The sequence below is a fragment of the Chiloscyllium punctatum genome, chromosome 9, assembly GCF_047496795.1.
Source record: "Chiloscyllium punctatum isolate Juve2018m chromosome 9, sChiPun1.3, whole genome shotgun sequence".
NCBI classification, from domain to species: Eukaryota; Metazoa; Chordata; class Chondrichthyes; order Orectolobiformes; family Hemiscylliidae; genus Chiloscyllium; species Chiloscyllium punctatum.
Window position 1 is genome coordinate 83,264,785 of NC_092747.1, and position 23,814 is coordinate 83,288,598.

The 23,814-nt window shown below is 39.9% G+C and overlaps 1 protein-coding gene across 1 annotated transcript in view; it reads right to left on the minus strand.

Annotated features, from left to right (window-relative positions):
- The window catches only part of gpc5a (glypican 5a), a 995,175-nt gene that overhangs the window by 472,083 nt on the left and 499,278 nt on the right, over nucleotides 1–23,814 (minus strand). Inside the window, exon 6 of the mRNA XM_072577903.1 lies at nucleotides 4,819–4,939. Coding sequence (XP_072434004.1) covers nucleotides 4,819–4,939 — 121 coding nt within the window. The remainder of the gene's footprint in view (nucleotides 1–4,818; nucleotides 4,940–23,814) is intronic.

Genomic DNA, 23,814 nt, shown 5'->3' on the forward strand with positions numbered 1-23,814 from the left:
GGAGAGGGATAAGTGTGCACTGCAGGGCAACAGTTATAGCTGGGGGCAGGGAAATTATGATGCGGTGAGGCATGACTTAGAATGCGTGGATTGGAAAAATAGGCTTCAAGGGAAGAACACAAATGATATGTGGAGATTGTTCAAGGAACAGCTAATGGGTGTCCTTGATAAGTATGTACCAGTCAGGCAGGGAGTAAAGGGTCTTGTGAGGGAGCCGTGGTTTAATAAGGAATTGGAATCCCTTGTGAAAGGGAAGAGGGCAGCCTATGTAAAGATGAGGCATGAAGGTTCAGTTGGGGCGATTGAGAGTTATAAGGTAGCCAGGAAGGATCTAAAGAGAGAGCTAAGAGCAGCGAGAAGGGGACATGAAAAGTCCTTAGTTGGTAGGATTAGGGAAAACCCAAAGGCTTTCTATAGGTATGTCAGGAATAAAAGGATGACTAGGGTAGGAATAGGTCCAGTCAAGGATAGTAGTGGGAAGTTGTGTGTGGAGGCGGAGGAGATTGGTGAGACACTCAATCAATACTTTTCGTCAGTATTCACTCAGGAACAGGACACTGTTGCTGATGTGAATATTGAGTCACAAGTGATTAGAATGGATGGCCTTGAGGTACGTAGGGAAGAGGTCTGGGGAATACTGGAAAGGATGAAAATAGATAAGTCCCCTGGGCCTGATGGCATTTATCCTAGGATCCTCTGGGAAGCTAGGGAGGAGATAGCGGAGCCATTGGCCTTGATTTTTATGTCGTCGTTGTCTACGGGAATAGTGCCAGAAGACTGGAGGATAGCGAATGTGGTCCCCTTGTTCAAGAAGGGGAGCAGGGATAGCCCGAGTAACTATAGGCCAGTGAGTCTCACTTCTGTTGTGGGCAAAGTCTTAGAGAGAATTATAAGAGATAGGATTTATGAACATCTGGATAGGAATAATGTGATCAAGGATAGTCAGCATGGTTTTGTGAAGGGCAGGTCGTGCCTCAGAAACCTTATTGAATTCTTTGAGAAGGTGACCAAGGAAGTGGATGAGGGTAAAGCAGTAGATGTGGTGTATATGGATTTTAGCAAGGCGTTCGATAAGGTACCCCATGGCAGGCTAATGCAAAAACTACGGAGGTATGGCATTGAGGGTGCATTAGAGGTTTGGATTAGGAATTGGCTGGCTGGAAGGAGACAGAAGGTAGTAGTTGATGGTATAGGTTCATCTTGGAGCGCAGTTACTAGCGGTGTTCCACAAGGATCTGTTTTGGGACCATTGTTGTTTGTCATTTTTTTAAATGACCTGGAGGAGGGGCTTGAAGGCTGGGTGAGCAAGTTTGCGGATGACACGAAAGTCGGTGGAGTTGTGGACAGCGAAGAAGGATGTGGCAGGTTACAGCGTGATATAGATAAGTTGCAGAGCTGGGCAGTAAGGTGGCAAATGGAATTCAATGTAGCTAAGTGTGAAGTCATTCACTTTGGTAGGAGTAACAAGAAGATGGATTACTGGGCTAATGGTAGACTACTTGGTAGTGTGGATGAGCAGAGGGATCTTGGTGTCCATGTACACAGATCTTTGAAAGTTGCCACCCAGGTAAATAGTGCTGTGAAGAAGCAATATGGTGTACTGGGCTTTATTGGTAGAGGAATTGAGTTCCGGAGTCCTGAGGTTATGTTGCAGTTGTATAAGACTCTGGCGTGGCCTCATCTGGAGTATTGTGTGGAGTTTTGGTCGCCATACTACAGGAAGGATGTGGAGGCATTGGAACGAGTGCAGAGGAGGTTTACCAGGATGTTGCCTGGCATGGTAGGAAGATCGTATGAGGAAAGGCTGAGGCACTTGGGACTTTTCTCATTGGAGAAAAGAAGGTTTAGGGGAGATTTGATAGAGGTGTACAAGATGATTAGGGGTTTAGATAGGGTTGACAGTGAGAACCTTTTTCCACGTATGGAGTCAGCTGTTACTAGGGGACACAGCTTTAAATTAAGGGGTGGTAGGTACAGGACAGATGTTAGGGGTAGATTTTTTACTCAGCGGGTTGTGAGTTCATGGAATGCCCTGCCAGTAGCAGTGGTGGACTCTCCCTCGTTATGGTCATTTAAGCGGGCATTGGACAAGCATATGGAGGTTATTGGGCTAGTGTAGGTTAGGTAGGCTTTGGTCGGCGCAACATCGAGGGCCGAAGGGCCTGTACTGCGCTGTATTTTTCTATGTTCTATGTTCTATGGTATAGAGTGCTGAAATGTCCATTGTGACGAGGAATGTTCCCGGTTCAACTGGTCTGTGGGGCTGAGTTTCTGTAAGAAATCCGTAGTGCCGCGACAGAAGTTGGGAGTCCCCTGTTCAATGGGTTTCAAGATGCCTTCGACATAGCCAGAGAGGTTCTCATGCAGGGTCCCATTTCCTGATACAATGGGACAGCCTGGTGTGTTGGCTTTGTGTATCTTCGGAAGGCAATAGAAGTCACTTACGCGAGAAGTATGTGGGATGAGGGTACGTAGGGATCTCTGAAGGGTTGGATCCAAAGTCCTGATCAATGTGTTGAGTTCATGGGTGTTCTCTTTGGTCGGATCAGCCGATAGTTGCCTGTAGTGTTCCTGGTTGTTCAATTGTCGGTACATTTCCTTGTAGCAATCTGTTCTATTCTAAATAATGCTGGCTCCTTCTTTATCTGCTGGTTTGATGACAATGTTGTCTCATACACAAACCTCTCTCTATACACAAGCTCTCTCTCTTGTATGGTGTTTGGTTCTGTCTTTCTCTACCATGATCTCTAACTAAATATGACTAAGAAGTTGGTTTGAAAGACTTATTGAAAAGCTTGTAATCAGCCCATTTGTTGTTACTAAAAAGTATATGTAATATTTTGAAACAGTCAAATGTAGCAATCAACAACTCAAGCATAAATATCACTTTGAACAGTACATGTCAGAGTGCTAGCTCCAGCAACAAAAACATTGCAAACAAATAAACAAATCAATCACATTTATTTCTTTGACTGTGTTGGGCATCCTCTGTCATTGAGGACGGGGATTTTTGTAGAACTCTACTCCTCCTGCTTATTGTCAAATTGCTTGCCACCATTCAAAACTGGATGTGGAAGGACTGCAGAGTTTAAATCTGATCCACTTGTTGTGAGACCATTTAATTGAATCAATTACATGCTACATCTGTTATATGACATATAAATCATCCTGTGTTGTAGCTTCAATACATTAGGACATTATTTTTTGGTATGTCTTGCACTGATCCTGGCATGTACTCCTGCACTACTTAATGAACCAGAATCTGATGGTAAATATAAAGTGAGGACATGCCAGGCCTCAAGCTTAAAGGTTGTGGTTGAATAAAATATTTCTAATGGCTCACAGCACCACATAGTTAGTAAAAAGGGGATGGATACCTCTCCAATGTCAATCCATCCTAAAATTTGCCTTTCCCTCCTCATCTAAGGAGGGAAAATTTACACCCAAATATATAAAACATATGGATAGTTCACATTTTGAAATCTTCATTTTTTTGCATCTGCATAGAGGTATTTTTCATGTAGAAGACCTTTCGTCAAAACCGATGAATGTGTGTGATATAGTAGGTTTTAGGAAGTAGCTGAAAGTGTGTTGCTGGAAAAGCACAGCAGGTCAGGCAGCATCCAAGGAACAGGATGCTGCCTGACCTGCTGCGCTTTTCCAGCAACACACTTTCAGCTCTGATCTCCAGCATCTGCAGTCCTCACTTTCTCCTCGAAGGTTTTAGGAAGTATAAAGGAAAGTGCAAAATGAAGAAATAACCAAAGGGTATCTGGTTATTGTGGGAGGGCAGAGTTTAAAACTACAAAGACATGATGACAGAGGGTAAAAGGTGTCAGTGGTTAGACAAGTAAAAAAAAGGAATGTTCAGATGTGTTGTGAAAACAGCAGAATCTAAGTGAAAGGATGTCATGATCAAAGTGTTCAGCAGCATTGCCAGAGGGCACCTTGAATGCTGCAACCACTTTGTTTGCCAAGAAACAAGAGAGAAATTCAAAACTGCTGGGAAATGCAGAGAAGGGTTCAGGTTTAAATACTTAATATCAGGGGAATTAGGAAAGGTTAGAGAAATGGGCTTTTCAATTTGTAAAGAAGGCAACCGAGAGGTGATCTCACAGAACAAGTATAATAGTATGGCATTAACGGAAATGTTAATTCTTATAAAAACAATCTTTGTGTGCTAAGGATTCTGAGATAGACCAACAATTACAAAAACACTGACAAAACTTATTGATCATTAGAGGTTATAATAGGCAAATTTTAGGTATCCTCTGGATAAGAACACAGAATATAGGAGCAGAAATAGACCATGCAGCCCCTTATATCTGGTCCACAGTTGAATACAATCACCTCTGATCTGATTGCAGTATCATCTCCACATTGCTGCCAAACCCTGCTAACTATTGCCTCCCTTGTTAGTCACATGTGAATAAAAATGGGTCATTTAATGGAAAGCAAGAACAAACAAAAGGGAACTAAAAATATCAGTGATACTATGAGAAAAGCAGAAGCAGAGTTTATTGATGGACCATGTGTGAAGGAATTAACTTATTTTTAAGATTGATCTTTCTAGCTCTCCCAAACTTACTGAACAATATAAGCTATCAGTTTAATGGAGAAACAATTGGATCCATACTTTTACCATCCTCAGGTTTTGCATTCATGTACTTCCTTTGGCCGCAAACAAAAAGACAACTAAGTTATGTTTATAAGCAAATGAGTTTAAAGTGACTCTTTTCCATGAACAGCATTTGTAGTTGTATGAGTTTGGAATAATTTTAGTGCATTGTCTTGTCATTTTGTGACAGGTCGGCTTACCTGATTGATGTGCTTCAGTTTATCGACAATCTGATTTATGACAGGGTTAGTTCCTTTCACTTTCACCTCTGGGTTGCTTGACTGAGCTTTGATGCCATTGCCAACAACTTCGTGTGTATAGCTGAAATCAATAAAAATACTTTTTTTCAGTTTAAATGCAGTAGTTAGATAATTAAATTATTTTTCCCAGTTGTAGAATTGTAGGCATAGCAACACAGTCATTTCTGTATTTCTGTAAATCAAATTTTAATAATGTTTTTCTTGAACTCTTGAGTTAACTACTTCTTTGAGCATGACATTGGGCATACAATTCAATTACTTTGAGCTATAAGAGAATAAGCAAAGGACTATACAATGTATCATAAAGTGGTCACAGTACTGAAGGCAGCCATTTGGTTCCTCATATCTGTGCTGGCTCTCTGAAGGAGCAATGTACCTCAGGCTACTCCCTCCAGCTTCTCTCTGTGGCCCTGTTCATTCCTCCTTTTCAGTGATAATCCAATTCCCTTTTGAATGAGACTGCCTTCTCCATACTCTCAGGAACTGCGCTCTTGTCCCTAACACTCACTGTGTAATCAGATTTTCCTTGTGCCATCATTGCTTCTTTTACCACCTTTTGTCAATTACCTTCAATCTGCACCCTCTGGTCATTCATCTCGAGATCTCTATTTGACTAGCAGCAGAAGCAGAGTGGAGAGAAATAGCAATAGAGCTTCCAATCAAAGCCTGAGGGGTGAGGCCCAGATTGAGTTTAGTGGAGCAGCAACGAACCAGAAATAAGAACTTTCCAGAATTCAAAATGGCTGACAGAAGTGACATCAGTGCGAAATTGATAAGTAGTAGTCACCTTCCTATTCTATCTTCAAGTCCTAACATAGTATACAGATGTGTGATAAAGTTAACATAATAGATAAAAAGCAACATAAATAAGTGAATAACATAATTAAACAATTAATTAAAAAATTAATTAAGAATGGCAGTACATTGTTCAAGCTGCAGTTTGGTGTAGCAATTTGTGATCAAGGACAAAATCATCATTGATAAGCATTTGACGTTTAAGCAGCTTGGCAATAGAATTTATGAGCTGGAGGCTGAACTACAGACACTGAGATGAATCAGGAAGGGTGAACGTTACCTGGAATCTTTCTAGCAGGAGGCAGTCTCGTCTCTTGGAATAGGATATTCTGATATGATCAGTGGTCAGGAACAGGAGGGTATGACAGTTAAGGGGATTCAGAGGACACGAGTACAGAAGAGTCAGCCTGTGCAATTATCCAACAAGTTTGCAGTTCCCTCAGTTTGTTTTTATTTATTCATAGGATATGGTCATCACTGGTTAGACTAGCATTTATTGCTCATCCTTAATTGCCTAGAGGGCAGTTGTGAGTCTGGAATTGCATGTGGGCCAAATAAATTTAAAATGGTATTTTTCCTTGCCTAAAAGGCATTAATGAGTCTGTTTTGTTTGAGGACATTCAACAGTAGTTACATTCAAGCTTCACCATTTACTATGGTGGGATTTGACCGCATATCCTCAGAATATTAGCCTGAGTTTCTGGATGACTAGCCCAGAGACATTACCACTAAGCTGTTGCATCCCTTTCACTGTGAGGTGGAGGAGCAAAATTACAATGGTACCTTGGTACAAAAGTCATTCTAGTGGGGAAAGGTGAAATGAATGTCATGGCAGGAGGGGGCAGAATAGTTGGAGAGATGGACTTTGCTCTCTGCAGCGAAGGATGTGCATCCAATGTCTGCTTTATGCCAGGATCCAGGATATCTGCTCTGAGCAGGAGAAGAACTTGCAGTGGAAGAAGGAGGATCCAGTTATCATGGTCCATGTAGATACCATTGACAGAGGTAGTACTCAGAAAGAGGTTCTTAATAGCCAGTATGAGGAGTTAAGCACCAAAATAAGAAGTAGAACCTCAAATTAGAACCTCTCCAGATTACGATCTCAGCAACATGCAAAGTGGCTGGAGAGATGGGAGAGTGGCTGAAAGACTATTGTTGGAGAAGTATGTCTGGGACCCTGACACCAATACTAGGGAAAGTGGGATCTATATGGTACACTTGAACCATAAGCGGGTTTGTGTTCTTACAAACTGTATAACCAGAGGAATAGAGCTAGTTTAAAAGTAAAGAGTGAGGGCAAGAGCCCAAATTTGGGATGTCATGGTGAATCAAAGAGTATGGAAAAGGCAACAAAGGAAGGAATTAATGTAGGAAATGATAAACTGTCAATTAGAAGAAGAGATGGAAAGTACAGATCGAAGAGCAAATCAGCAAGTAGGACAAGAGGTTATAAGAATAATAAAAGTATAACAATTGGGACATTATATTTGAAAGCTTTCAAAATGAAACAGAAGAGCTATTAATATAAATTGAGATAAATAAATATGATATGGTGGCCATTTTTGAGACCTTGATGCAGACTAACCTAGATTTGGGCCTGAATATTGAAGTATATGTAACATTTAAGAAGGACAGGTGACTTGCAAAGCATGGAGGAGTAACTCTGCTAATTATGGATGACATTAGCAAAATAAAGAGGGATGATTTAAATTCAAGAAACCAGAATATGAAAGTATTATGAGTAGAGATGAGGGAATAAATTACTGCAGAGCCTGGAATCTGTACTGAAAACAACAAATGCTGGAGCTCGCATCAGGTCAGACAGCATGCATGGAGAGACAACTAGCTAATGTTTCAAGGCTAAATGACTCTTCATCAGAGATGAAGTGTGAAGGGGACACAATTTATATTTTGAGTACAGATGAGGAATGACCAAGGAAAGTAGTTACTTGTGGGAGGACCTGAGTTACAGGCCCCCTTAACGATAATGACATGGAAGGACAGGTTATGTAGGGACAGCAAGTATTCAGGAAAGCTAATAGAATGTTATGGGTTTATTGGAAGATGAATTGCATGAAAGAATAGGAATGTCTTGCTTCAGTTACACAGGATATTGGTGGGACTGCATCTGGAGGACTGTGTACAATATTAGTCAAGAATAAAGAGCAATACAGCACAGGAAGAGGCCTTTAGTTCTCCAAGCTCATGCCACCACATTTTGTCCTTCCATAATAAAACTGTCTTCACTTACAGGATCTGAATCCCTCTATTCCCTTCCTATTCATGTATTTGTCCAGGTGTTTCTTGAATGCTGCTATTGTGTCTGCTTCCACCACCTCCTCTGATAGCCTGTTCCAGGCAGTCATCAACCTTTGGGTGAAAAACTTGCCTCGCACATTTCTTTTAAATGTTCCCCCCTACACTTACACCTTGAACCTGTGTTCCTTAGAATGTAGAATCTCTACAATGTGGACAAAGGCCCTTTGGCTCAACAAGTCCACACCAATCCTTCAAAGTGTAACCCACCCAGACCCATTCCCTTCCCCCATTATTCTACATATACCCCTGACTTATGTACCTAACCTACACATCCCTGAACACCATGGGCAATTTAGCTTGGCCAATTCACCTAACCTGCACATCTTTGTGATTGTAGGAGGAAACCAGACCACCTGGAGGAAACCCACAGAGACATGGGGAGAATGTGCAAACCCAACACTGGCAGTTGCCCGAGGCTGGAATCGAACCCATGACCCTGGTGTTATGAGGCAGCAGTGTTTCCCTAATAATTTAACCCTCTACTCTGGGAAAAAGCCTCATACTTTCCACTCTATCCACGTCATTATAAATTTATAAATTTCTATTAGGTCATCCCTCAACTTCCTGCGCTCTAATGAAAACAAACCCAATCTATCCAACCACTCTTCATAGCTAAAATCCCCCATACCAGGCAATATCTTTTCTGTACTCACGCCAAAGCATCCACATCCTTCTGGTAGTTTGGTGACCAGAACTGTACACAATATTCCAGGTGTGGCCTAAGTAAAATTCTATAAAGCTACAGCATAACTTGTCAATCCTTATATTCAATGCTTCTTCCAATGAAGACAAGCATGCCATTGACCTTTTTTTACTACCTATCTATCTGTGCTTCCACCTTCTGTGATCTCTGGACCTGTACACCCAGATCCCTCTGCATGTCAATACTTCAAAGAGTTCTGCCCCTCACTATATAATTTCCACCTGTACTTGACCTTACAAATGGATCACCTCACAGTTGTTTGGATTAAACTCCAGCTGCCTTTTCCTGCCTATGTCTTCAACTGATCTTTATTCTGATATATCCTCTGATAATCCTCCTTACTATCCACAACTCCACCAATCTTTGTATCATCCACAAAACTACAAATTTGATTACGTTTTCCTCCAAATCATTTATGTAGATCACGAACAGCAGAGGTCCCAGCACTGATTTCCGTAGAACATGACTAGTCACAGCCCTCCATTCCAAAATGTATCCTTCCACCACTACGCTCTGTCTCCGAATGACTAAGCCAATTCTGTATCCATCTTGCCAGATTACCCTGATACCACGTGACTTCATCTTTTGTACCAGACTGCCATGAGGGACCTTGTCAAAGGCTTTACTTAAGTTCACTTAGACAACATCACCCGCTTTTCCCTGATCAATCATCTTCATCAACTCCTCAAAATCTCAATCAAGTTAATGAGGCACGATATCCCCCATACAAAACCATGCTGTCTATTGCTGATATATCCATTTGCTTCTAAATGCATATAGATCTTGTCCCTGAGAACTTTTTCCAATAATTTCCCTACTAACGACATGAGGCTCACAGGCCCGCAATTTCCAGGATAATCCTTGCAACCCTTCTTAAACAGTGGGACAACATTTGCTATTCTCCAATCCTCTGGTCAAAGAGGACATAAAGATGTCTGTCAATGCTGCAGCAATTTGTTCTTTTACCTCCCTCAATATTCTGAGACAGATTCCATCTCAGAGACTTATCTACCTTAATACTTTTTAAGACACACAACACCTCTTCCTTTTTAATAGCAACTTCGCTTAGAAACTTGACATTCCCTTTCCTGCGATCATCCTCCACCAATTTCTGCTCTTTGGTGAATATCGATACAAAGTATTTGTTTAGGACCTCACCTACCTCTTCTAGCTCTACACATAGATTTCCTCCTTTGTCCTTGAGTGAGCCAACCCATTGCCTGGCTACCCTCTTGCTTTTTATATATGTATAAAAAGCTTTGGGATTCTCCTTTATCCTGTTTGCTAACTATTTTTATGTCCCCTTTTAGCCTTTCAAATTCCTTGCTGAAGTTCTTTCCTACTTTCCTTATATACTTCAAGGGCTTCATCAGCTCCCATCTTCCTGGACCTTAAGTACACTTCCTTTATCTTTTTGACGAAGGTCATAACATCCCTGGGCATCCATGTAACTTTATGAGGAATGTTTAGATAGGTTAGACATGCACCATCTGGAGATTTGAAGAGTCAGAGGTGACTTAATTAAGATACAATTGTCTTAATTGGGACTTGACTGGGTGAATGTAGAAAAGATGTTCCCTCTTGTGCAACCTGGAATTAGGCATCATAGTTTCAAAGTAATGGAATAAAGAAAAAGTATCAGAGGGCCGAGAGTTTTTAGAATTCCTTTCCTGAAAAGGCAGTGGATGCAGAATCTTTAAATATTTTTAAGGCAGACATAGATAGGTTCTTGATTAACAAGGGGCCAAAAGATTATTGGGGACATGCAAGAATATAGAACTGATGTTACAATCAAGTCAGCCACAATAGTTTTGAATGGCAGAGCAGGCTCAACTGGTCTGTCATGTTTATACATTTATATGACTTTTCCAACAACAAAAACAGTTTCTCCTTATATCCAGACCCCTCAAGATTCTATCAAATATGTATGTTCATTCAAGATGGCAGTGGCTGAGTAGGCAGCATCTGGGCTCCTCAGCCTGAGGCTTGTCTGTTCTGTCTGTTTTTCCTTTATCACTTTTCTTGTTCTTCCTCTCTCTTTTATTTTAATTTATTTTTATTATTTTGAAAAACTTACCTTGGAGCAGCGATGCAAAGTGGGTTGGGAACCTGAGCGGAATGAGGACAGCCAGTGGGCTGGAGGCCTGACCAGACTGCTGAAGGCTCAAGCAGAACGGGACACTTGTTAGGCTGGGGACTGGGGCGGGTGGTCAGCGACTTGTGAGCCCAGGCATATCACGTGTGGAAGCCCTCTGTGCTGATCTACAGCAGGCCCTTTATAGAAAGACTGTAACATTTTTCTTTTTAGCTTCATGTAATGTAACATTGTTTTCTATTCTTCTTTAGTTCTCTACTTTGTATCTAAGATTTCCACCTGTGTACGTTGTACCTAAGATGGCGCCATGTGGGATGACATTGTAAACCTTTACTTGAATAAATATTGACAATAAAGGAAATTCTAAATTCTAAAATTTCCTCTCAGACTTCTCTTCTTCAGGGAGAACAGTCCCAATTTCTCCAATCAATGTACATAACTGAAGGTCTTCTGTCCTGAAACAATTTTCATGAATCTTTTCTGAACTCTCTTTATAGTCTTGTAGTGCTCAGACCTGGACACAGTACTCCAGTTGAGGCCAAGCCATTGTTTTATATAGGCTTAGAATTGCACTGTAGTCTATGCCCCTATTTGTAAATCTCAGGATGATGTATGCTTGAATATTGACCTCTCCAGCTACCTTCAATGGTCTATACATTCTCACATACACACACATACATGCACGCGCATATGTACACACACGCTCACGCAAGCATGAGGCCCACTGCTAAAGGTCCCTTCAGAAGTGCATTCTCTCGTTTATACTTTCTCTCCACATTATTCCTACTTAAATTAGCCACTTCATAATTCTCTGCATTAATTTAATCTGTCACTTCTCCACTGATTCAGCTAACCAATCAATGTTCTTTGAGTTTCTAAAATGACAACGATATAATCTGTTTTTGCCCTTAATAGGCTTTGCACATAAATTAATCAATTGTAAAACATGGGTGATTTACTGGTGGCAGTTAATAGATGAAAAAAAATACTTTGGGTGATTTGTTGATGAAAAATAAAAAAAATGTTCAGTTCTGTGTAAGAGCATTTCTGGACATAAGAGAAATCTGTTTAGCTGATTTAAGAAGGAGATGCCTTGGTATTTTGGATGAAAAGATCAAAAAATCTAGCTTCTTCACCAAACTTGAATGAAGCTACACCAGGTGACTTGAAATTCCTTCTGAATCAGGAATTGTGCTGAGAATGGAAAGGAGCCACTGAATTTCATGAAAAGTGTTACATAAATCAAAGTAACTTGAAAACAGGAAAGGTAATGAAGAAATAATCAACTGAAACAGGCTTGTGGACTTCTGCCATGTTCAACTAAATGACATTGTAGAAAGATGGGAGTGATGAATTACTGGAACTATGTTGGTGGACAAAAATGAACTCCAGTGACACAAAGTATTTTGACTGGTCTTTTAAGTTGACATAGAAGAGCATGAATGAATGCTATTTTCTGGATGTGTTCTTTGCACCCTGCCAAAATATAGAAGGGTATTTCCAAACTACCCGAAAAGTTTTATTTGAATTCCATGTTTAACAAAGTTGACAATCTGATCCAATACTGTCGCTTCTCAACGAACTATATGTTAACTCAAACACACTGAGAAAATTGCAGATTCGTTTCACATTAAAAATAATGCTGGACAAAACAACAGTGTCATATTTCAGATTCCAAGTAATGTACATTTAGTAAGAGTTTAAAACTTGCTGATAAAGTTCTCCAAATCGTAATAATAACAAAAGAAAATTTGAAAATACAGCTATGTAAGGAAGTATGAGTGTTGAATAATTTGTAAATACCAATAAAGCATATTTATTGTTAAATCATCAATTTTAAATAATTTTTTAGATCAAAGGTGCAGTTAGTCTTCACAACAAACTATTTATCATTACAAAGTTCGAATTATAAGACATGATTATTCAGCAACATTATAATCTATCTCCTTTTTAAAGTTGCATGGCTGCATGAGTGCTGTTTCCATGGACATCAATTGGCCTCCACTTGCATTTGTTGTTGTTGATTATGTTTTTCAGCCAGTGGAAGACTTTACAGTATATGATGGTGACATATTGGACATTGAGAAGATGTTAGACTATGCTGAGCAGAAGGAAAGGGTACCACTCTCTTAGATGGATTCTGAGATGGGTGACACAAAGGACAGATAGTCTGATGTAAAGATGGTATGATTCTACTTTTCTGTATTTTTGATCATGAACTGAAATGGGATATAGGGTGCTTTAAAAACCAATGACTGTGGAAAGATTGCTGTATAACTTGAAAGCAAGTCGTCTAGCACCCATTGGATATGCAGTTTACACAGCTACTTCTGCATGTATTGGTGGGCAGGTCTAGTTACAGACAAGCTGGAGCAAATGTGAGTGCACAAATGGATCTTGAGCATCAACAGGTTGATGATTGACCTGTGATTATGTTTGTGATTAGTTTTTAATGGCAAACACCTCCTGCCTACCAAACATTATGTTCCAGGTAACTGAATATTTTGACAGGATGAATGATTTGGCTGTAGCTATGTATTCTTTAAAAAGGAAGTAGCTGGTCAAATTCAGCTCACAGTTTTAGTAACATGTATTAATGAAAATCTAACAAAACTATGGCTGTCTATATAGCGTAGGAGTCTGTAGTTGGTGGCAATCACTGGGGTCATTGCCATTTGAAGGGGCTGGGGCAGCACTGCCCCCACTCTCAATTGGTGGCCAATCAGAGCAATGTCACCTCTCTGTGAGTGAGCCTATCAGCAGCAAACACAGGGCAGAACCAGTGTTAGACTGGGGATACAGCTGGGCAGGTTAGTGGCTACTGTGAGTGAACTGGTGTCAGTCAGGTCTCGTGCATGGGGATCCCTACGAGTTACATCACAGAGTCCAGGCCTGTAAGGCTTTGGTGGCTGGGGGAGGAAGGTACTGCTACATTTGTGGGGGTGGTGGAAGAAAGAGGCTGTGGGTAGGGCGAAAGGAGGAGGCTGAAACTGGTAGAGGAAAGGGGAGGAAGGGAGGGCCACAATGTGGTGGAGGGTTGGCTCGAGACAGAGATGCAGAGGGTAGGATGGCATCTGGTGAAGGAGTTTTCATGAAAGAGACAACAGCTTTAAATCTAGCTATAATAGAATTCTCAACCAACTGGGACCCATGAAAACTTGAAACTAATGAGCAGCATCAAACATAAAAGCTGCAAAAGATCATAAACTACAACTTGTGGAAAATTGTAGTAGAAAATATTGTTACAAGCACTGTCAATTGTTAAATTTAATCTGCAACCTGAGGTGGTCTGATTAAAATGCCCCAGCTTTGTGTGTATGCGATGGAAATGCATTCACTTTGACATCTCTAGCCTGTGGAAGGTGTAGTTAAGGTGATGAATTTATTTTGCATCAAAGCTTCTGTTAGTTATTTTGAAAAACAACATTTTTGCTAAATTGTGCATGTTGTCTTGTGTCAATTATGGTAAATACAGTTATGTCTAGCAAATGAATATTGTCCTTGTGTTTTGTGGTGTTTTGTTTAATGGAATGATATAATTGAAGATATTGATGAATCCTTCTAATTCTGCTTCTGTCAAAACAAATGCTGGACCCTGTGTGTCAACTGAAAGGTATTGCTACTGCAGAGTTGGATCAATTGATAAACAATTTTGAGATTGAAAATGGAGTTCCTTAAAACCATCAAATAGCCCCTGAAAATTAAAAATAGCACTGGGAATATTTCAAGAACAGCCTTAAAAAAAAGTTATTTTGACATTGAGTCATGTTCAAAGGAACAAGGCTGTTTGCAATAATATGAATGACTAAATAGTGTGCAATTATCTGACAAAGCTCTGGTTAAAAAGTATATCATACCAAAACCTGAACTTCAGGAGACTTTACAAATAGAGGTATCAAATGCAATAGTTGAGGTATATGGCTGAACCTATATAAAATGTTTCATCGTGCAACTATCTTTGCTCATCCACACTTTAATATTACATGCAGAATTTCAATATTCAAACAAATCCAGAGGACCCTCAATTATCTGGCATTTGATTCACCAAACTTCAGATCATCCGAACAAGATCACAAGGTCCCGATGCTTGGCTAAATATGTTATCCGGCATTCAATTAACTGAACAAAATACTCCCCGCCTGTGTCCTTTGGATAATCAAAGTTCCTCTGCATATATTATTAAAATTACACTCTCAATCCAGTGTAATTTCTAATAGTCTAGAGAGTCTTTGTCTCAACTGTAAAAATGGTGAGTCCAACTTTGGACTCAATCCTATCTTGTTTTATTGAATTATATCTGTCCCACTATGGGTTCACTTATTTTTAATGAATCTTTGCTGCATGTCAGAAGCCGTTAGTCCAATGTTGCTGTTGTGCATTGTTCACATTTTCGAGTTACAAAGGGTTCTTGAGGATCATAAGAGTTGCATTTTCAGAGGTTTAATTTTAAAATAGACAAATTCACAGGTGACAGAAATTGCAGGAAGACCATTCTACTATCTCGCTTTGTTTAACACAGTTTCTCAAAAGTTACTCACACTATAGTTTTAAATTCTCAAATGGCTTCTGTTTTAAATTTAACATCAGAGTTGTGGATAAACGTTATTACTTTCTTTATTAAACTGACCCCCCACTGTGACAATGGTTTCCAATTCTGTGTGCCAGCAGAATGTGAAGGCTTTGTGGGGATTCATAGAGATTTACGAGGATAAGGGATTACACAGATGCTGTTGCTCTCCCAAGAGGCAAGAAGTTTGAGTGGCTTTGATCAAAGTGCATATTACATTTTATGAAGGGTCTAGATAGAAATGCATCCAAAGGTTGAAGGATTGACAATCAGATGGCCTATATTTAATTCCATTTAAGTTGTTTGGCAACAGGTTCAGAAGCAATGTGAGAAATATTCTTTGCACCAACAGTGTTTAGAAATTGCATTCCCTCCCTGATAGTGTGATGGATATAGATTCAAATTAGTATTCAGATGGAAATTGGATAAATAATACTTTGTTTGAAATAAAAGAGAAAGAAAGGGTGTGAGATTGGTAGGTGGGGCTGGCAGAACTTTTCAGAGTTTTCTTTGAAGAACAATTAGACATGATGGGCTGAATGACCACATTCTGTAGAGCACAAGATGTACTGTGAAGGTTCTCAAAAGGAGGTGCTGGGGCTGATGAGGTCTGACAAGTCATGGGCCCCAGAAACAGCAGGGCCCATGATTTCTCTTCTTGACCCTGCTTGATAATATTTACTGGAAGACATTAACTTAATGATAGGCCACTAATTAAAAGCTCCACTACTGTGACCTATCAGTCAGATAATGTGTGTACTCTGGCAGAACAACTGAAACAACTTGTGAAAATATTCTTAATTTGCTTTCAACCTGCCATCTGGCACATTGCTGCATAAGGTGAACATCCTTCCTAAAGGTCCTTTTTCAAATGCACAGGATGTTCAAAACAGTCTTTCAGCACTGTCATGAACTAGAACTTTATATTGATTTCAGAAAAGAGCATTGTCAATGTGTGCTATTCAAAAGTCACTCTTCTGCGTAATAATGCAAAGGAGATTGAGCTAATATTTTACAGATTCTCATCAAAGCTGTTTGACACTAACACCAACAACTACAACAAAACAATGCAATCCCACCAACTGCAGAAATTAGTTCAATTTAAGAGGATAAATGTTTTTTTTTAAAGGAATAGTGGACCGGGCATCTGTCATTTTTCTTTACCTCTGTGCAAATACAATAAGGCATCACTACAGCTAAATATCGAAAAACTGTACTCATTTCCATCGAACTATATGTTAAAGGTTAAACCATTTTTCAGATTAAAGAAACAAAAGACAAGTAAATAGATTGCTCAACTAAAGCAGAGATGGTATTGACTTTTCAAAGCTAAGTATTACTTCCTGGGTCCATCCTTTGATTCCCAGTGTTAGAAAAGTACATTGTCAATTGCATAGAATTAAGCTAAATTCACTTCTGCAAAAATGTAGATTGGGAAGTTTGTCATTCTGAATTGAGGCAATGTATTTGGATTTCCTTTAAATTTAAAGTGAGAGGTAAAAATGTCACTAAAAGTAAACTCACGGATATAATATAATATTTGTTGGGACAGAAAGGACTGTTGTGCTTTTAGGTTGACTTAGGTAATTCTCTGGTGCTCAGTGCCAATTGTCATTATACTAATGTCCTCATTACATTCAAAAGCAGAGCATCATCATATGCTATGTAGAAATAAACTTTTGAGCCCCTGAATTCTATACAGGTGATTATGCTGCTGCTTGAAATGCCATAGGCTTCAATTTTATTCAGTCTGGTATGTTGCTAGGGGGTGACTGAGGTGAATTTGAAATTCATCTACCTTCTGCAGTGTGGTTTTAGCTCAGCTGAGCCTCATTTGTACAAACGCTATTAATCTCCTCCTGGATTTGTTCGGAAGCAAGTCACTTAGTTATTTCTGTTCCTACTCCAGACTGCCTTAAATCATTCCCCTTTTGAAGCAAAGACAGATGTATTCCCCATTAACTTGTAGCATAAACTTTCACATTCAAAGCACTGTGCATAACCATTCATAACCATTCTTCTTACCCTCTTATGAACATAAAAAGAAGGAGCAGAAATAGGCCACTTGGGAGGATCAAGGCCCCTCCGCCAATTAATAAGACCATGTCTGATCTGGTTAGAACCTCCAATCCATATTCCCAACTACCCATGATAACCTTACTCCCTCGTCCTACACCTCCCCCCTCCCCCCATTTGCCAAGAATCTATTCACTTCTGCCTTAGAGATATTCAAATACTCTTACTTCCACTGCATTTTTAGGAAAAGAGAGAACAAAAACCATGAAAAAATCAAAAAAACACTGTGAATGCTGTAAATCAGAAACAAAAACAGAAATTGCTGGAAATGCTTAGTAGGTTTGGCAGCATCTGTGGAGAGTAATCAGTTAATGTTTCGGGTTGAGTGACCTTTCCTCAGTTCTGTTTTTGTTTTTGAACAAAAGCCATGCCCCTCTTTAAGAAAATATTTTTCTCCATCTCTATTTTAATTAGATGATGCATTATTTTTAAGCATTGACCTTGAGTTCTTCCTTACTTCTAATTATTATCTTATATTTGTGTATAATCATCTCATTGACTAACTAAAACAAATCATGACCATAGCTCAGAAGCCTGAATACTGTCAACTGCTACAGAGACATTAACTGCATATGTAAAGATTTCTGTGTGGGATAGATGGAATGTAGCATCTCATGATGTGAAAGGAACTTCAAATAGACTATGCTGTGAACTTGAGGGGCTGTCAACTCACTGCTCAACTTCCTTCAAATGATGTCCCAAACAGCAGACTCATTTTGTGTTGTTCCCTTTGAAGAATGCGCAAGGATGGGGTTACAGGAATCTGGTCACAATACAATCCTTTAGTAGTTACGCATAATGATATGGAATGATCTTAGATCCCTCTATTAGGTCTCAATTCAACCTTCTCAATTCTAGTGAAATCTATATTCTCAAGCCTCTCCTTAAATGTAACCCAATAATCTCTTTTAACGTATATAATATCTGGACCATACCTCTTCCATTGCTTTATACTATACATCCAATGGAGTGCTAAAAATTTATACAAATCAGTTGAACCCTGAGTCACATAGATGTACACACGGAAAAACTGTGACCTTATAAATGCAAATTCAAAGAATCTATTGATCTTTTTTAATAGTCTGAAGATTTCTTACACTACCTTTCAAGACATCAGTAACATCAGATGTACAGTGTTTCCATGCATATTGTGGTGAATGGAAATTTGTTTGCCCTGCACCGCATAAAGCTCAGGATCCTCCACTATTCCCCCATGCCCAGTCAATTACTACCTCATCACACTATCCTTGATCATCAGTAAAATGATGGAAGATATCATTAATAGTGCTATCAACCAGTGTCTGCTTAGCAATAACCTGCTCAATGGAGCTCAGTTTGAGTTCTGCCAGGGATACTGTGTTCCTGATCTCATTATAACCTTGGATTAAATATGAACAAAAGGTTTGAATTCGAGAGTTGAGCTGAGAGTGGACCTCAAGATAGTGTTTGACTGGGTTTGCCATCAGCAGGAAAAAGCTCTCCACTAGTTGGATTAAGGCTAGCAAAATGAAGAACATATGGTTGCTGGAGATCAATCATCTCAGTCACAGGCCATCACTGCATGAGTTCCTCAGGGAAGTGTTCTATATTCTCTCCATGATAAGGTTGGAAGTGGTGATATTCACTGATGATTGCATAATGTTCATTGCCAATCATTGTTCCTCAGATACCGAAGTAGTCAGTGTCCGTAACTATGGACAACATTAACTCTTTGCAGCTCTGGATCATCAGTGGACCTCACTCTGTACCTCCATTCCTCCAAAATAATGTCAAAGACATGCCAAAAGATAGCCTCATGCTTCTGTAACACCTCCACTGATGCTCTTTGCAAGCTTTCATGAGAGAAGGTATGTATTGCTTCTCAGAGATGGCAACCAAAAGCAAGATGTGAAGCAGTGCCACAAGATGATGAATGACCTATTGTTCTCTGCCAGGTAAGCACCACTGTCTACTCAACATGTACTTCTCCTATGAGGATAATTTAGCCTCATGGGTTTGCCAATTTACAGGAATGTCACACACAAAATTGTGGACAAGTATTTCTACCACATGACTCATGTGGACTCAACTTGTCACTCTATTACACATATCTACATTATACTACTTCACACTACAGTACTACTGCTTGTCTCAAATCTGCCAGAGGTGACACTTAAACCTGGAAAGGAGCTACAACACTCAGTATTTCACATACCACTAGCGCATTGATCTTTTGTCACAATTAGGAGAACATAACAATCATATAGCATCTCATCAAAGGCTTGCATTAGGCAAGGACAAGAACCACAAAATGTAGCTTGAGGGTCATTATCTCAATAATACAAGGCATATGCACCATGTAAAGTTATACTGATCTAAACAACTTTAGCTCTGTGACCATACTAAACTGCCTATCACTCAAAATCCTTTAACTTTTTCACTTCCCCAATATTACATTTCTTTCAGAAGTCGCATGCACAAAAGAATTATAGGTCTGAGGACTCACATCTCTATCTGTTCTACTAATAGGCAAAGTGCACCTATGCTAATGTTTCTTAATGTTACTTTTCTTCTTCAGAAAAAGAACACACACAGCAGGCGCAGGGGCAGGCTAATGCATAAAATAAGACTTCTCATCCCCTTAACCTGGCAGTGAACAAGGGATACATGCATCTGCTGAAGTAAAGGTCAGATATATTCAGTTTTCACATAAGAAAGCCACCAAGTAGTTATTACACATCGAGTATCAATTTCTGAATGACACTTTTGAATATAAAAAGCACATTATGACACTAACAAAGGTTGTTTTCCTCTGCAGCCTATGGATATCAAGTCCAAGCTAGGCCATAATAGAAGAACCTCAGGCTCATGACCCACAGAGCACACCTCTGAGAAGAAAGAGCTGGGTGCCTATGAGGAGGCACCAATCAAGGCCTTGTTCCCACCCTCCACCAGTACAGAGACATTCAATTCAGTGAGTAATCTGTCTGGAGCAGGCTCAGATTCATATTCTAGTGAGCACTGCATGGATCTAGATTCAAAGGAGGAAGAAACAGCCATACTCTTTAACAATGAGTGGACTGCAGATTAACAGACAGAACCATCTGCTCAGTCTAGTACAGACGATGCGCCTCTGTACTTGGTCATTAATGAACTGATAGAGATGCAGAAGAAACAGGGGAACATCTGTCAAATATGTCAAAGATCATGTGGAAACTGGACCAAAGTTCTGTCCAAAACGATGGTTCCAGCATGTGAATGCATGGTTGCCTCCATTGACTACAGTAGATCAAAGTAACAGCTCACTACCAACTTTTCATGAGCAATAAATGCTGACCTAGCTAGTGATGCGCCTATCCCAAGAAAGAATAAATAAAAGCGGAGGAGTGAAACTAACTATGTTACACTTAGAAAGAGTACTTGATGAAGTACTTAATGGCACTTGATGAAGAAAATGGTCTCCAACTTTGCTATACTATTCAAAATGATTCAGATGTGCATTTATGGCAATATAGCATTGTCTAAGAAATACCTTGTTGTTAGAATTTACACAAGCTTTTTACTTTCTCGTATCTTTGGATAGTAAAAGGAAAATCACTCTATCGGGTGTCATTTAACCTATTAACATGAATCAAATTTGTTAAGATTATGCAATAACATTAATTTGATTCAATAGAGTTGATTTGAATACACTGTTCATCTCAGCATCTAAAATAATTTGCAAAAAGTAGAGAGTCATGTTTAATTTGTTAATTAACAAGATGACAAGCATCCTCTTCTCCCCTGTTGTATATATTAATGGTTCTGAAGAGAGTTAATTTTCATATTACCATGGCTTTACTCATTGTACTGACGTCACTGTTAGTCTGTGAGTAGTGACAAGGATGTCCAGCTTTCAGAGGGAGCAGATAGAATTATACCAGCTTCTTAAAGTCAGAATAATTAAGGCTGACTTAATGCTATCATACAGTAAACCTTCACGTTATCTCTCCTGTAGAAATATTATTGTAGTATAACTTAGTCACTGGGTAGGCCCAAGATAAAGAAGGATTGGTGGCAGGGTACTCCCTCAAACAATTCTCATCCAGTATCACACTCTGGTAAAGGTGGCTGAACCTTACCTTTCTTTTTGGCTAACTGCAATTTGTATCTGTTTCTTTGTAGGAACTCTAGCTCAGAGGCCCAGCAAGTTTTCTTGCAGTTTTAGCAAACATGGCTCATGCACTACTTACTCTACCCTATGGCATCTCTCTCATAAAATTCCATCTCTTTCTTACCACTGTTCCCAGAACAACTCTCAACTCACCAGATATCTACCAAATGACCACATCCCTTGTTCTTGCACAATCTTTGAAAGGCCACTGTGTACCCAGACATGTATTGGCAATCTGGTACTGCCCTCATTAGCAATGTAATGATATGGCAACCATGAAGCCACACTGACCATGGCATACAATTGGCAAAACAAGCACTCTCTCACACATGAGTACCCATTCTCTCACCCTTGACATTGTTTAACCATAAAGCCAAACAGTTTACATGTCAATAGGTACACTCCACCTCAACACTTTCTAAGGCAATGCTACTCTGTACACAATGTCCAGTGGAGACCTGAAGCCTGTCATTATCCAGTAGGAGTCCTTGCATACAAGCAAGCGATCAGATAATTCCAAACATGAACTTTTAATAACAGCCAGCAAAAAGGAACGCAAACAAAAACAAAAAAACATTATATCTGCACTCTGCATCAGTCAAAGCTGCATGCATAATCCATGGTCAACTAAGAGCCTCAGTTGCATAGATGTCCCTTAACCTAGGTAACCAACCTTGTGAGGCCCCAGATTCTTAAACACACCAGGTATGTGAGCATTCCCCAGGATGTGAGAAGCATGGCATCTGGCAGGGGAGCAGGATCACAGCTCCTGGAAATAGCAACAGTGATCATCAGTGATCTGAATATACATAGAATGGAACATTGTCTTGTTGATGAATTTCACAGCAAGATGATATAGCCTTGTCAGTGCCACCATGTGTGCATTCAATAGCACCTTGCACCTGGGAAATCCCAGATATGTTCCTGAATCTTACACCTGGGCCAATCTGGAATTGCCATCTGGAAGCAGAATGAACTGGTCTGGCCTTGCACAGTAAGTGTAACCTTTGTGGTGGATCAGTTACTTGAGACGATTCTAAGAGATAAGATATACATGCATTTGGAAAGAAAGTTTGATTAGGAGTAGTCAGTATGGCTTTATGAGTGGGAGATCATGCTTCACAGAGTTCTTTGATAAAGTGACCAGGAAGGTTGATGAGGGCAGGGCAGTTAATGGATTTCAGTAAGGTTTTTGATAAAGTTCCACAAAGTAGGCTGCTCTGGAAAGTTATGTCGCCTGGAATCCAGGGTGAGCTGTGGCAAAGTGGATAAAAAATTGGCTTGATGGGAGGAAGCAGAGGGTAATAGTGTAGGGATGTTTGTCGGACTGGAAGCCTGTGACTCATGGAGTGCCTTAGGGGTCGATGTTGGGCCCATTACTGTTTGTTACCTATACCAATCATTTGGATGACAATGGAAGAGGCATGATTAATAAGTTTGCTGATGACACTAAAATAGGCAGCATTTTGGACAGTGAGGAAGGTTGTCAGAAATTGCAGCAGGACTCTGATCAGTTGGGAAAGTGGGCTGAGAAATGGGAAAAGGAATTTAATATAGATATGTGTGAGGTCTTGCATTTTGGAAAGTCAAATCAGGGTAGCAGTTTCATGGTGAATGGTAGGGCCTTAAGGAGTGTAGTGGAACAGAGAGACCTTGGAGTTCAGGTGCATGGTTCCCTGAAAATAGAGTCACAGGTAGACAGGGCAGTGAAGGTAGTGAAGGCAGCCCTTGGCAAACTGGCCTTCATCAGTCAGGACATTGAGCATAGAAGGTGGGAAGTTATTTTACAGCTGTACAGGATGTCGGTGAGGCAGCATTTGGAGTATTGTGTTCAGTTTTGGTCACCTTGTTATACAAGGATGTTACTAAACTGGAAAAAATGCAGAAGAAATCTACAAGGATGTTGCCAGGACTCAAAGGTCTGAGTTATAGGGAGAGGTTGGCCAAGCTAGGACCATTTTCTTTAGAGCATAGCAGACTGAAGGGGGTATCTTATAGGATTGTATAAGATCATGAGAGGCATGCAAAGGGTGAATGCGTTGAGTCTTTTTCCCAGGATTGGGGAATTGAGCACTAGAGGGCATCAATTTAAGGTTAGGGAGAAAAGAATAAAATGGAACCTGAGGGGGAACCTTTTTACACAGAGGATGGTATGCATATGGAATGAGCTGCCAGTGGAAGTGGTAATTAACAACATTTAAAAGACATTTGGATAAATACATCATAGGAAAGAATTAGAAGGATATGGA